The sequence below is a fragment of the Anneissia japonica genome, unplaced genomic scaffold, assembly GCF_011630105.1.
Source record: "Anneissia japonica isolate Jap-2015-1 unplaced genomic scaffold, ASM1163010v1 scaffold1272_len640109_cov177, whole genome shotgun sequence".
NCBI lineage: Eukaryota > Metazoa > Echinodermata > Crinoidea > Comatulida > Comatulidae > Anneissia > Anneissia japonica.
In genome coordinates, this window is record NW_022700814.1 from 533,430 (window position 1) to 547,137 (window position 13,708).

The following is a 13,708-nucleotide window of genomic DNA, read 5'->3' on the forward strand; positions in this document are numbered from 1 at the left end:
TTTGGGGGGGGGGGTATGCCACTAAGTACACCGCAGGGTACAATACCTGGAGTTGCAAGCCGGACTGCTAATTCATCCAACGTGTCATCTTCCTCTTCCTTCGGTGCATGCAGAATCATCACAACAGACCCAAGAATGCATAGCAGGCAACCTATCTTACCTAGGATATTTAAAGTCTCATTTAAGAAATGTGATGATAAAATAGCTCTGCAAAAAAAGAAAAAGATATGAGCATAGTAATGTAATAATAATGATAAATATAATATTCAAGGAATACACAAACTGTTTAATAAATTCAGTATGTCAATGCATTATGAAAACTGTACATTTTCATTAGATGGATTGGTATATATTATAAACACTACTTGCTATTTATTTGTTGGGTGGAGGAAAATGAAAAATAAGGCACATAAATCATCGGGCCAAGTGACCGAGCAGTTAAGGCAGAAATGTCACAATGTACACCCATAACATCGGCACTGGTTTCGAACAGTGGTTTATACAGTACAGTAGTTCAGGTGATTTAATGCCAGTTAATACACTCCATGATACCAGAGCTGTAAAAAGTTAATTTTATTTTTTTGCTAGACCAAGGTCCTAGTTTTGCTTAAAAAATTGCTAGTCCTTATATATCAGCTATTGAATAGTTTTAATGTACTTTTTGCTAACCCAGCCTAAAGATACTCAAGTGCCGGACTAAGGACCACCAACTTTTTACAGCATTGGATATAGATTAATGTTACAGTGGCCCTATCAATTGTTTATAGTACTAATTCCCAAAATTGACAGCATTAATTTTAAAAAGAAGCCCCCTCTTTACTTTGCAAAATAACCTCGAAAAGAAGCCCAGGGCTTCAGTTCAAGGTCTTATGGTAATTAGGTAACTTTTCACAAAGCATGCACAGTTACAAGTCTACTTACGCTACGAGAACACTGAGGGCGCCAAGTGGAGTAACCAAGGTGGCTGGCGCAAATGCATACGCAACGAAATTCAGAAATTCACCAGAACTAACTATAAAAAGAACCAACAAATCAATAATTAATTAATTGTAACAATAACAGCAGTATTAGCATTGGTTGCAACATCAACAACTTACAATAACAACATGAGATATTAAAATAGAGCTTCATTTAAATTAAATCAAAATGACTAATATTAGACTGAAAAATTAAAATCATTTGTGGCATTCAAAGACAAACCAAACCAGTCACTCTTCGCAAAAATTGATTTTTAGTTATTATTACAGGGTTAACAGTAAAATGATAGCTGTAAAAATGTAAAATAATAATTTTAATCTAACATTTCCTTAAGAAGTTAACGTTTAAACATACAGCAGTTTAAAGAACAATATTTGAGAAATCAGCCTTCAAAGTTGATGATTTCGGGCATTTCTCAAGCAGAAACCATCACCAAATCATTAAAAATTGTTGTTTTAACATTGAATGTGGAAAAAATAACAGTGTAGCATGATGTATAGATAGATAAAGGTTAGTTTAGTGCAATAAAAATAGATTTTTCAAAATTTGACATTCCAGCATGTTTGGGTCAATATCTCTGAAACAGGATTTGCGACGAGTGACTGGTTTGGCTTGTCTTTGCCACATTTATGAAACCATAAACTTCTCTTTTCTATGCTTTTACACTGACAAAACATGCACAGTATGTAATACCAAAACTAAAAGTTATTTGAACACTTACTACTAATTCCTGGTAGCCGAACTTGTCTATTGTAATTTTTCATTTCATTTTATTTCAACCTTCGCAGTAAAATTTAAACTGAATTGCGTGTCCTTTACAATACATTAAAATTCTTTATAAAATTTGTTTAACAATAAAATATAAAAAGTAACATTTTACGAGAACAATGATACAAATTTACGTAAAAACACCACTTAAGGGACATGGGGACAATATACAAAACTATTAAAAGAAAATAAAAAAAACATTTAAAAAAAATTAAAATTGGATCACAGAAACTTTTCCTGTTGTTGTTGTTGTTACTATTATTATTATTATTATTGTCATTATGGTTCCTACATCCTCAGTTTATGGTGTTTTTATATTTTTATGCTGTGTGATTGTACTGTAATTAATTATGACAAATAAAGCCTACAATAATAATAATAACAATATTTAACCATTTTTAATACATTAATAAATTTTAGGCTGTAGAAGAAGAAAGCAAATGATTTGGTAAAACACATCAGGTAGGGCAACACATTACTCCTATTAAATTTCATGGCACAAAACAACATTGAAAATAAAATATGCCCTGTACTGTACAGTGTATACACACTGCCATCACAAAATGTAACAATTGGAGACTTTCATTTGTATGACGAGGTGGGACGTACAACGTAATGATGTCACTAAAAAGTTACTCGCGCATGAGAGAATGTAGAGTTTTCCTCGTGGCATTGATTCTAGGAAGCAATTTGACCAAATCTATATTGTGCAGAGAATGTAGGACAGTCACACATTTTACGTGAATCCATGCTAATGCACGTCGTCGCGCAAGTTGAAAGCTCCATAAATTAAGATAGAAACTTACGACTTAGAAATCCTGCCCACCAAAGCCATTCTCTTAAATATGCATGACCTCCATCGGCTGAAAGATAAATATTCATAAAAAATCATTATTCTGAGCAATGCATGGTCGGCTTACATTAAATATACTGTATTAATAAGTGAATTTGAAGCGACATCAGCAGTGGCGTACCTAGGGGGTGCAAGGAGGCAGACGCCCCTCCAAAATGACTCGCACCCACACACCTAAAAACCACAGTCAAGTATACTAAAAATCACCTTATTTTGCAAGTTAGCACCCCACACCTGACCAACACGCCCCTCCACTTCACCTGACCAACATGCCCCTCCACTTCATATACGTCACTGGTCATGAGCATTACAAGATAGATACCTGGCACTATATTAAGTGCTCATAATATATTAAATTATTCATAAATTCAAATTTAATGTGACTATCCTTATAAGTTGAGATCCATCAATTAAGAAACTAGAAATTGCAAATTGCAAGTGAAGTGCTGCGAAGTACAACAGCATATAAATGTTCTTCGAACAAAATTATTTATGCGAGTCAAGTGAAAATAATGAATAATAAAAATATAACAAATAATATGAGACACGACCCATTGTCTATATTAGAACACTTCTCATTGGGTCGAAATTTTTCATTTTTGTCAAAAAGTGTCTATAGTGGTGAATTATGGTTTAGGTTTTTTTAATAAAGTTTCAAAAATGTTTATGTGGAAAATGTAGTTGATTTTACCAAAGGTTGCAATTTTTATTTTGAAGACTGCATGGTCTAGGAAGTGTACATTTTTTTATGGGGCAAGTTTCCAAGGGCGGGTTTTCTAGGTGCGAGTTGACTGCCAAAGAGTGTTGCCAAAGTGCGAGCCAGCGTGTTATTTGATCACAGGTTGTGAGACATCGCAAGTGTGAGCCGGCGAGCCATGACGTCACGACAATAGATACGAGACGTTAACGAGTTGTGCGAGGTATCAGCTGAGATTTGTGGAGTACAATTCAAAAAACAACTATAGGTCTAATAATGAATTATTGTGATGTTAAATAGACAATGTTAACTATCAAGGAGCGACATTGTTTTTCATTGGGACCTTCGTCCCTTCAAGGCTAGGCCTATACCATCCTAGCTAGTCTAGGCCTAGGCTAGCGCGACATGCGGACGTTGGTACGTGTTGGTTAGTCTACAAACGTCGCCTAAAAAGTAATTGATTTTACCCGGCAGAACGAAAGAAGGAAACTCCGCTTTTCAGTCGTCTTAGGCCCTTATTTTTTGACAATGACCTTTCAGAGGTCAAATTGCTGTCAAGAATATGAATTGGCTGCTTCGCAGCAACAAATAATATGAGACATGACCCATTGTCTATATTAGAACAGCGTTGGTACTGTGTACTATAGTGTTTTGCTGCAGTGACATCTCGCTGCTGGCGACTCGCTGCTGCTGGCGAATTGATCTGCGCATGTGTATAAAATGGTGTTTATTTCCGAAAACACTGTGTATGCCAGTCTACAACAAGCATCGCCTAAATGTAATAATTAGCACGTTGAAATAGGCTAGTAAATAAGTTTAACTGGGTTCGTAAATAATATTGGCCTCAAAATATTGTGGCTGAGACATGGGCCGATAAAACGTAGAAATAGGAAACCTAGAAATATAGTAAAAAACGCTGAATAGTAATACTCCAGCGTCGCAACATGCGGACGTTGGTACGAGTAGGTTAGTCTACAAACGTCGCCTAAAGTAATTGATTTTACCCGGCAGAACGAAAGAAGGAAACTCAGCTTTTCAGTTGTCTTAGGCCTCGTTTTTTGACAATGACCTTTCAGAGGTCAAATTGTTGTCAAGAATATGAATTGGCTGTTTCGCAGCAATTAATTCATCATTAGTTTAAACTGGATAGAACTATACTAATTGCTTAATCTATGAACAACATTATTTGAAATATTAGTTTGGAAATTTAATTAGTTAATACACCACATATAGTTTTTGAAAAAAACTGTTGTTTGTTGAGAATGTCTAGATGTTTCAAATGAGTTGCTTCAATTGTCTTCAGGAGAACAATATCATGTATTATAATATTAACAGTAATTTTAATTATTCATGGATTTGTTTACTTACATGTAGATCTTGTGGCATAGGCCGTAATTTTAATCAAAGCCTTCTTCTTGATTATGAAGCTCGAGCCAATAAATATACTAGAACTGACAGCCAAGGCTAGGCCGATGTAAAAATCTGTATTTGATATCTCTGCTAGTTCCTCTTCAGGGCTCATGCCTGGTCGACACACATTCCCAACAGTTGTGAGAGTTGGTATGCTGGGCAAGGTAGTAGCAACAGTGTCTTGTACACTTCTATTATACGCATTGGTGGCTGAAATATAAAAAGATTGATTATGTTAAAATAATATGTTTCGGCCTAGTAGCAGTGCTACTTGAGTATATGGTTTTGTTTTTTCAAATAACTTTCAGTTTCAGCACAAATTAAATTGATGGATGTAATCGCTTCGTACGACAACTGTTAATATTTGAATTTCAATTGACTTTTTAAAAAACAATCTATAACACACTTATTTTACGGTATTTCAATGTTTGATTGCTTATTTTGCAAATTACTCATTTTTTGTTTTTTACATATTTCTTTACATTTACAATACATTTTAATTTCACATTCATATTTTTGTAGTTGATTTTAAATTGTTATAAATAACTAAAAATTGTAATATTTATATTCCCGATATTAAATATTTTGACCATATTTTGACACCTACTGCACATCAGTAATTGAAATTATCCTTTTTGACCAAAAAATACAGTAAAACCCCTCATTCGGAACACCCCTATTAAGGAGACACTTTTTCAGTAACTAAAAAAAGTATAAAAAAAAAAAAAAGTATATATTTTAACACATGACCAACTCCTATTCAGAAGTCACAAGGGGATATTTTTTAGTCACAAATGTGTCCCCTTAATAGGATTTATACTGTATTATTAATCCTGCAGTAGCAACAATAAGCCATGATTTGTAGTATACAAATAACAAAGAAGGAACAAGGAAGAAAACCCAAAAAGTCAACCAAACTATTATGTTTGTTACCTGACACAATCTGAAGTAGCAGAGGTACAGAGTCTCCCGGAAAATGTTATTCTCTTTCCCATACCTTTTTTACTACTGTATGATCAAATGTCTCTCGGAAGTCAGTGCAATGGGAGTCACCAAAATATAATTAGTGTTGTTATAGTGTTAAGAAAGATCATTTAAACAGATCTCCCGGATTTGGATTCTTGTAACGTGGACTCCCGAAGTAGCGTATTTAGGAGTATTGACATGGAGGTTGATAAAGGGGGGTTAGAAGGGGGAGGTCCAATGGGAAGGGGGATTCAATGTTGAATTTGGAGGTTGATATGATAAAGTAAGGATGTTTGCTTTTATATAAGTTGTAAATTTTAACCACAGTACTTTAGTAACAGTGCACTTTTGGTTACTGGTACTGGTACGAGCATTTATATTGCAACTTTTCCTTTCAGTTATAAAGCGCACGCCAAATCTCCAAAGATCAGGAAAAAACTCAAGGCAGGATGTAATACCATGGTAATACAGACCCATATAAACAGAAATCACTAGTGCCACAATTACGGTATATTGATAACAACAATAAAAAGACCAATAATGGTTAGGAGAGGGATCTTTACATGTCAATTTTCCTGGGAATGGCATTTCCCCCTCTCATTAGATATCACACTGACAAAATAGAATATGCAAATCAGGTAATAAATTTAGTTCTTCTTTATATCAACCATCAAAAATACTCCTTTAAAAATTTATGAATGTTAAAAGAAGCTTGAGTAGTAAAATTTCTTGACTGTGACAAAAAATTAAGATTTATGATTGTAGGAGACCAGCAAAGCTACAGTAATTATTTTTTTAAGAACTATAACTTTTTTATGGGTCTTGGGAAAAAAATTGACTGGCCGAGAGAAACTTCCTGATTCTGTCAGAAAAGACAGAAATCTTTCTTTATTCTGGATACTCGGTCAGTATAAGTACACTGTTCTTCCCTGAGGTCCAAGGTATGATCTTAAATAACATTAAATTACAAAAACAAACAAAAAAATTAAAAGGAAAATGTATATAAATATATAAATATTATATACCCTGCATTTCATATCAGATTTTATATAATTATTTCAGAGAATAATGATATTAGGACTTTTAAAAAATAATAAATAAATATTAAATAAATGATACATAACAAGAAAAATGTTAACGTAGCACTTCCCTCCAGATTGAGTAGTGCTGTTAGGGTGACCCTCGTAATGAAATATCGTTGAATACATAATACATAAATCAGGCATAGTAAAAACCACAATCTTACCAAACCCACTGCCAGCTAAAAAATATATCAAACAACAAATTTATATTAAATCACCAAACCACCCTTATAAACCTTATCACCAGTATGATAATTTTATGCTAAACAGTTGCGGCAAGATCATGCGTTAAACACTAGTTCACACGATCTGTTCACATGATCCGAGTACAAAATCAATATGCACAATGATGGCTTGCAGATTTCTTAATAGTGCATCATTTTTGGTTATTTTTACAAGCCATTATTGTATATTATTTTATCCTAAAATATTGTAATATAAATCAATTTAATGTAACTGTTCTTTAAGTATCAGGTTGTAACAGGTCATTATTTATTTCATCTTCAAAACAAAAAGTCTAAATGAATAAAACAAATTTAATGAAAATGTTGATGAATATGATGATAATGATTATGTTGCTGACGATGATGTTAATGATCCCATGATGATAATGATGACGATGATAACAATGATGATCATGACAATGATTGTTAATGATGATGAGGAGAACATAATGAAAACTATGATGATGATAATTATGATGATGGTGACAATAATAATGATGACGATGATGATGATGACATTAAAATTTGTTGTGTACTGTACAATAACATACAACTTTTTAATTAATTATAATTATACTTTGGAAAAATACTTATTCTGCATTCAGTACTAGCACTCCCCTTGAATCTGCCACCAAAACAGACTAATCAAATTAGGAAAGTGCGCCCTCTATTGGCACTGCCATTGCTGAGGACCATCATGGAGTTTCAGCCCACCACCCCTGGTATGGTGAGCAAAGTCTTTAGAGTGCTGTAGATTATGATAATTATAAAATACTGTATATTTCAATATTTACATTTGTAGCAGATGAAGCGCAAAGGAAAAATCCAAACAGTGTCATACAATGCAGCCCAAAGCGGTTTATCGCTGGGGACTGTCTTAAGCCGTCGCGAGAAATATTAAACATGTTTAATATCCTACGACACGATTTACCCCGATGCAAATTGAGTGTGCAAAGCTTGGTTTCCATACAATCGCTGCACAGTCGCTACAGCAATCCCTGCACTGCATAGCTGACCCTGACGCAATCGACAATCTTCCCCGATTCAACTGACCAATCAGCTTTGCCAAAGGAGTCAGCGAAAGCATGTAGCGATGTTTATGGAAACCAAGCTTTACTCACACAGACCGAAAGCTACAACAAATCGCGTCTGGCTGCCTCGCACGATGCTGTCTGTTTTGGTCCTAAATGTTTTCCACCGTCATGACGTCTGTTTATGGATTACAAAATCACTTTAAATGGACTGGTCTATAGCACCAAGTATAGATAATTTACTTAGAAAAATAAATAATTTTTAAAAGTATCTTCTCATTTACAGCAGAAAATAAGTCTATTTTTTTAAAATTTAAACAGGAAAATTGTTCATAGCAACAAAATAAAGCATGATTTTTTTGCTGGCCTCCTTTGCCTTTTAACATTTATCAAAGTACTGTAATGCTTTGTGCCTCTTGATTTGTCATACCCTACCGTCCCTTTAAATACAACAGATTAAACAAAGGAAAGAAATTCTACTGAATCAAAAACAATCAAGAACATATCATTAACTTAAATTAATAACACAACACATTGAAACCAGATGAAATTATATGATGATAATGTAACATTAAAAAGCCTTAATTTTCATGTAAGCTTAGATTTAAACTATTAATATTCATTCTGAAAAGATAATACTGTATACAGTATTTGTCATAAGATCATTACATGCTGATGCTGAGTCACTGCTAGATTTATGTTGCAGAAATCTTGTTTACACACCAGGAGGCAACCACAAGTATGGAAATCAGGTTTATAATTACCACAAATATGAACCCCACATGTCCTGCACTGAATATTTTTTTTTGGGCCTATTCATTCAATGGCCAAAACATGCAGTATTACAGTATGTCAAGTTGTTTAAAGCCAACACCAAGCCCCCTCCCCACCAACCCCCGAACGATAACATATCCAAAATTGTTGAATGAATCGACTAACTATAAATTACACAGGGAAGTATTCACGAAGTAGATGTCAAAAATTGGGTCAGGAGATATGTTGACATACTGTAAGCTAAAACTACCATTGGAAGGGGATTATACAGTATTAGAGATAGTAAAATTGTTTAGAACCCCCCTCCCCATCTACAGGATAGCATATTCAAAATTGAATCAACTACTGTATACTACTGTACGTATAAATATTAATAATCTGGTCATTTAAAGGGGGATTTTTTACTGTATATACAGTATAGGCCTACGTACTGTACTGATTGATATAGAACAGTTAAATAAGTAAGTAAGTTGAAGGCAAAATTGTATCCATGATAAGTGAATTGCAATACATGCCAAAAATATATAAAGTGAAAATTATTTGACACCAGAAATTTATAGAAAACCAAGTGATATTTAGAGGTAAAAACCACTTTAAAACCAACAATAAGAAGTACCTTAAAAATACAGTTTGGTTATATTGTGAGTACAGTAGAATTTCTAGTAAACCCACTCACAGAAAATCATGCATACTCACTGTTGAAATCCCAAGACATGGCTACAAGATCTGTCTCACATTCAGTAGTTTACTGAAATAAAACACTATTCAGGCTACATTAAAAATCATAGCTTAAGGTCCACGCAACGTTTCTGATTCTGAATATGAACTGCCAAATATGATCCATTGCTAATATAATCCTCTATTACTAATCATCTCAACTCTCTTGGATCACTGGTAACAAGATGATGACGCTGTCTTTAATGTCAATTCTGTTTTTTTCCAGTAACAAGTGTAAACCTATCCTACTCACTACAGACCTGCCATAATATCGTTAACATGTTTTATACTAGCTAGCTGGCAAATCCCACAAGATACCTCATTTGCATTACCAGCATATTATGGTTTTTCCTGAGCTGTTGTTTTGCTGGTAGCCTACTCTTCATTCACTAAATAAAACAAAATCAAATATATATAACTAATGAATATGCATGACCACATCATGAATTAATTACCTAGTTATGAATATTAATTTCAGGCTGATGAAGCACATTGTCATTATTCTTCTCACATACTCTCATTTCGCTTTAAAGCATGTACTTACATTTTTACAAAGAAAATCATTAAATAAAGCTATTTCAATGGTCTATGAAAGGAAATACTGAATGAAAATAAATGCATCTTAATTGGAATTTCTTCCAATTTTCAATAAAAGGATAATTTATTACCTGTACTAAAGCAGTTTATGTATACTGTAAAATATCTTTTGAAGTGATTTTTTTAAGCTCACAAACACATGGTGGTAAAGATTTAATTTTTAGTCACTTCTTTACAAACTCAACAACAAACATAGTTGGCTAATGATCGTAGTCATAACAATGCACATTGGCTTAAGACCAGCCTTAGATAGTAATGTTGAGACAATTGTGATGTACTAAAATTGCACAATATCAAAGTGCAAGGGGCATGACATGCCTATATATGGTCATGATGTGACTTAGTTCAGTCGCCTAATCTGGTGGTAACCAATGTGTGTGCGCTGAACCTTGGAGATCTCTAGGTCCCCAGTTCAATTCCCATCGCTGATCTCCTTGTGTTTCAGCTGGAGGGCTGAATGCAACGATAGCGCACCGTCTTTCAGATGAGACCCTGACCCATAGGAACCTCAAAGGGATCCATGAAAGAGTCCAAACTTACAGAGGCCCCTAATACCGATTGCAGTTCTTGGTTTCGGCATTTGTACCCAAGGTGGAATGAATAAAGTTGTATTGTATTAACTAAGGGCCCGTTTACGAACTTTCGAAAACCGGATAACTCAAACCTGAGGTGATAATTAATCATTCCTCAACTAGCTATAATTACTAAAACATCTGGACTTTCCGGGCTTATCCTTTCCGGATAAGTTTGGAGGGTTGGAGGCTGCCTCGGGTTTTTACAACGATATACCCCTATATACAATGGCTGCAGCTGAACAGAGTGGGTGGACTGACGAAGCAACCCAAACGTTGATTAGCATATGGGGAACGACATCCATACAAGATGGTTTTGATGGAACCTGATGGAACAACGCCGTTTATAAAGAAATCGCACAGAAGATGCGGGAAATGGGTTATAACTTTACGCACGCACAGATAGAATACCAAATGCAAGAACCTGCGCAAAAAAATACACCCAGGAAAAGGACCCCCAACAGGAAACCCCCACCCCCACAGAATGGCCGTATTTTGCGATGATGAACGAAATTTTTGGCGATAGACCCATTTCTTGTCCACCACACACTGTTGACACGTCGTTGGCGGCTCTGAACACCAGTGGAACTAATAGTACACGTAGTAGTAAGTCCGTAGGCTATTTTTTTCCCTTTGTTTTTTTTTTTAATTTTTTTTTTTTTTTTGGGTAATTTTCCCAGTTGGCTAGGCTCTAGTTTCTAAGGCCTGGGTTTTTAGAATTGGTTGGAGTACAAGCGTAGGCAAGGCGAGGTAATTCATTGTTGAATTGCCTTGTTGGGCTGAGGAAGGCTAAGCGGTGAAGTGTTTGTTTTGTTTTAATATATGAAAGGCCTATACCTTACTGTCCGTATCCGAATAACTTGGGGTTCGTAAACGAGCGATCTAATGACCTACCCTCTGGGCATTATGTCATTTTTTACTTATCCGGTTTCGTTGAAAGTTCGTAAACACAACCTAAGATATACTCAATTTTTAAATCACTTTCATATGCAGTATCAGAGGGTTTTAGTAAAATGTGTAGTGGTGAAAAAGAGTGGTACCTGTATTTCTTTTTGTCTTTCCACCAGCATATACTGTATATTTTTTGGTAATTATATGAATATCAAGATAGGTTTTTAAACAAAACTAGGGTGGAATGTTTAGATGAGTTCCTGTAAATATGACAACTATTCTAAGAATCACAATGAAGTGTAAATATGACATGAAATTGTGATTCCGCCAAGTCCGTGAAATTGCCCATAACAGGAAAGAGAAATTTTCTCGGTGAATTGATTCTCGAACGAGATAGCGAAAGCTCTCTAATGACTCAAGTTACTGCATGGCCCTTTAAATATTTATGATAAAACCAATTTCTTTTAATTTTAAAGCCCCATTCCTGGGAAATTTTCACAAAAAAAAATAATTGTTTTAGAAAAAATACATGGATTACTCTAACTATTATAAACCTTAGAAAAATATTGGCATCAATTTCAGTTTTACACAAAAAGATAAGAAAAATCAGAAATACAGACTATTTCTCATAAGAGATTACCATTTTCTTGATGACCTCTTTGTTACTAGGTAAATTTACTGGTTATAGATTTCATCTGTTGGAATGCTCTCGCTTTGTGTATACAATATACAGTCGAGCGTCAGAGGTAGTCAGGGTAATTGTTTCGTGAACCCGCCGCAGTATTTCTTCTTATTTATTTTTTTATTTCGTTCACCAATGCCATGAACTCTCATTTGATTGATTGATTAATTGATTGATTGATTGGTACGTCTCCGTCATGGCTGACAGTTCCTGACTTCTGTGATGACCCACCACTTATGTCGGTTCGCAGCTATTTCATACACCTTTGGTAGAGGTTGTCCAACTAGAGATGTGATCCTGTTGATCCATCTGGACCTAGGACGTCCACGTCTTCTTGATCCCTCAATCTTGCCCTGCACGAGAACCTTTTCAAGGCAGTTATCTTGTCGCCTGCATTGATTAGTCTTTTTTTAGGACCAATTTCTTTTAAAACAGACATTTGTTCGTTTTGCAGTCCAAGGTATCCTCAGTAGTCTACGCCAGCACCAGAGCTCAAAAGTATTAACCCTTTTACAATCTTCTTTTGTGAGTGTCCATGTTTCACAAGCATAGGTTGCGATGGGGAAGACCAATGCTTGGACTAATCGTGTTTTTGTTGCTTTGGTGACCCCTCGGTCGATCCAGATATTTGTTAGTTTGTTCATAGCGGATCTTGCCATTGCCAAGCGTCTTCTGATCTCCTGTTTACATCCCCCGTCCACAGCGACAAGAGCCCCAAGGAAGTTAAACTGGGTGACTTTTTCGACTTCTTTGCCATCAACTATTAGGGTATCAGTGGGATGATTTTCACCAATGACCATGAACTTGGTTTTGGATACATTCAGTCGTAGGCCTAGGGTCTCACTTTCTTGTTTCACCCTTTCTAGCACCATCCGAAGTTCTTCTAAATTGGTGGCCACTAGAGTGGTGTCATCTGCATATCGAGGGTTGTTCAACTGCCATCCTCCTATTGAGAGACTGCCAACCCAATTTTCAAGGGCAATTCTCATGATGCACTCTGCATACATATTGAATAGTGTAGGAGATAATATGCAACCTTGCCGAACGCCATTTAGGTATTTTAAATTAATTCATCCCACAATAAATAAAAAAAACCAAAAAACATTAATTAATCTGTTTTACTGAACTGCTTACACCACCGATATGATCGTGAGCGATAAATAAAGTATGCCCTCTCTATTGAGATTGGTTATTGTACTTCGCATCTCGCACACTGCTGACGATCGAGTAGGCCTGAGATACATTATGTTTGTTTAATTGTCAAAATCTCAGTCAGAATCACTTTTTTAACAAATTTGAAATTGCTTGCAATGAAAAATTATATTTCACAAATGTCAATACTAGCAATGGAAAATACCATGTCGGCTGTTCTTATCATGATAACAGTATTATTATAACCTAGATCAAAGTAAGGCTAAGGCCTAGCCTAACAGCGTTTCTAGGCTAAAGTTTCAGGCACCTACAGT

At 35.1% G+C, this 13,708-nt stretch overlaps 2 protein-coding genes across 3 annotated transcripts in view; both read right to left on the minus strand.

Moving 5' to 3' along the window:
• Positions 1-13,708, minus strand: part of LOC117103441 (magnesium transporter NIPA2-like) — an 18,352-nt gene that overhangs the window by 1,925 nt on the left and 2,719 nt on the right. Inside the window, exons 1-5 of one of the 2 annotated variants that reach the window (XM_033244000.1) lie at positions 9,480-9,826; positions 4,665-4,916; positions 2,553-2,609; positions 922-1,012; positions 47-207 (exon numbers count right to left, since the gene is read on the minus strand). In XM_033244000.1, the coding sequence (XP_033099891.1) occupies positions 47-207; positions 922-1,012; positions 2,553-2,609; positions 4,665-4,916; positions 9,480-9,498 (580 nt within the window). In that variant the 5' untranslated portion in view covers positions 9,499-9,826. Of the gene's footprint in view, positions 1-46; positions 208-921; positions 1,013-2,552; positions 2,610-4,664; positions 4,917-9,479; positions 9,827-13,708 lie in introns of those variants that run through there. The other variant, XM_033244001.1, reaches the window with a different exon arrangement.
• LOC117103443 overlaps positions 12,092-13,708 on the minus strand; it is a 2,656-nt gene continuing 1,039 nt past the window's right edge. Inside the window, exon 2 of the mRNA XM_033244002.1 lies at positions 12,092-13,278. Within this exon, the coding sequence (XP_033099893.1) occupies positions 12,653-13,249 (597 nt within the window). The 5' untranslated portion in view covers positions 13,250-13,278 and the 3' untranslated portion in view covers positions 12,092-12,652. The remainder of the gene's footprint in view (positions 13,279-13,708) is intronic.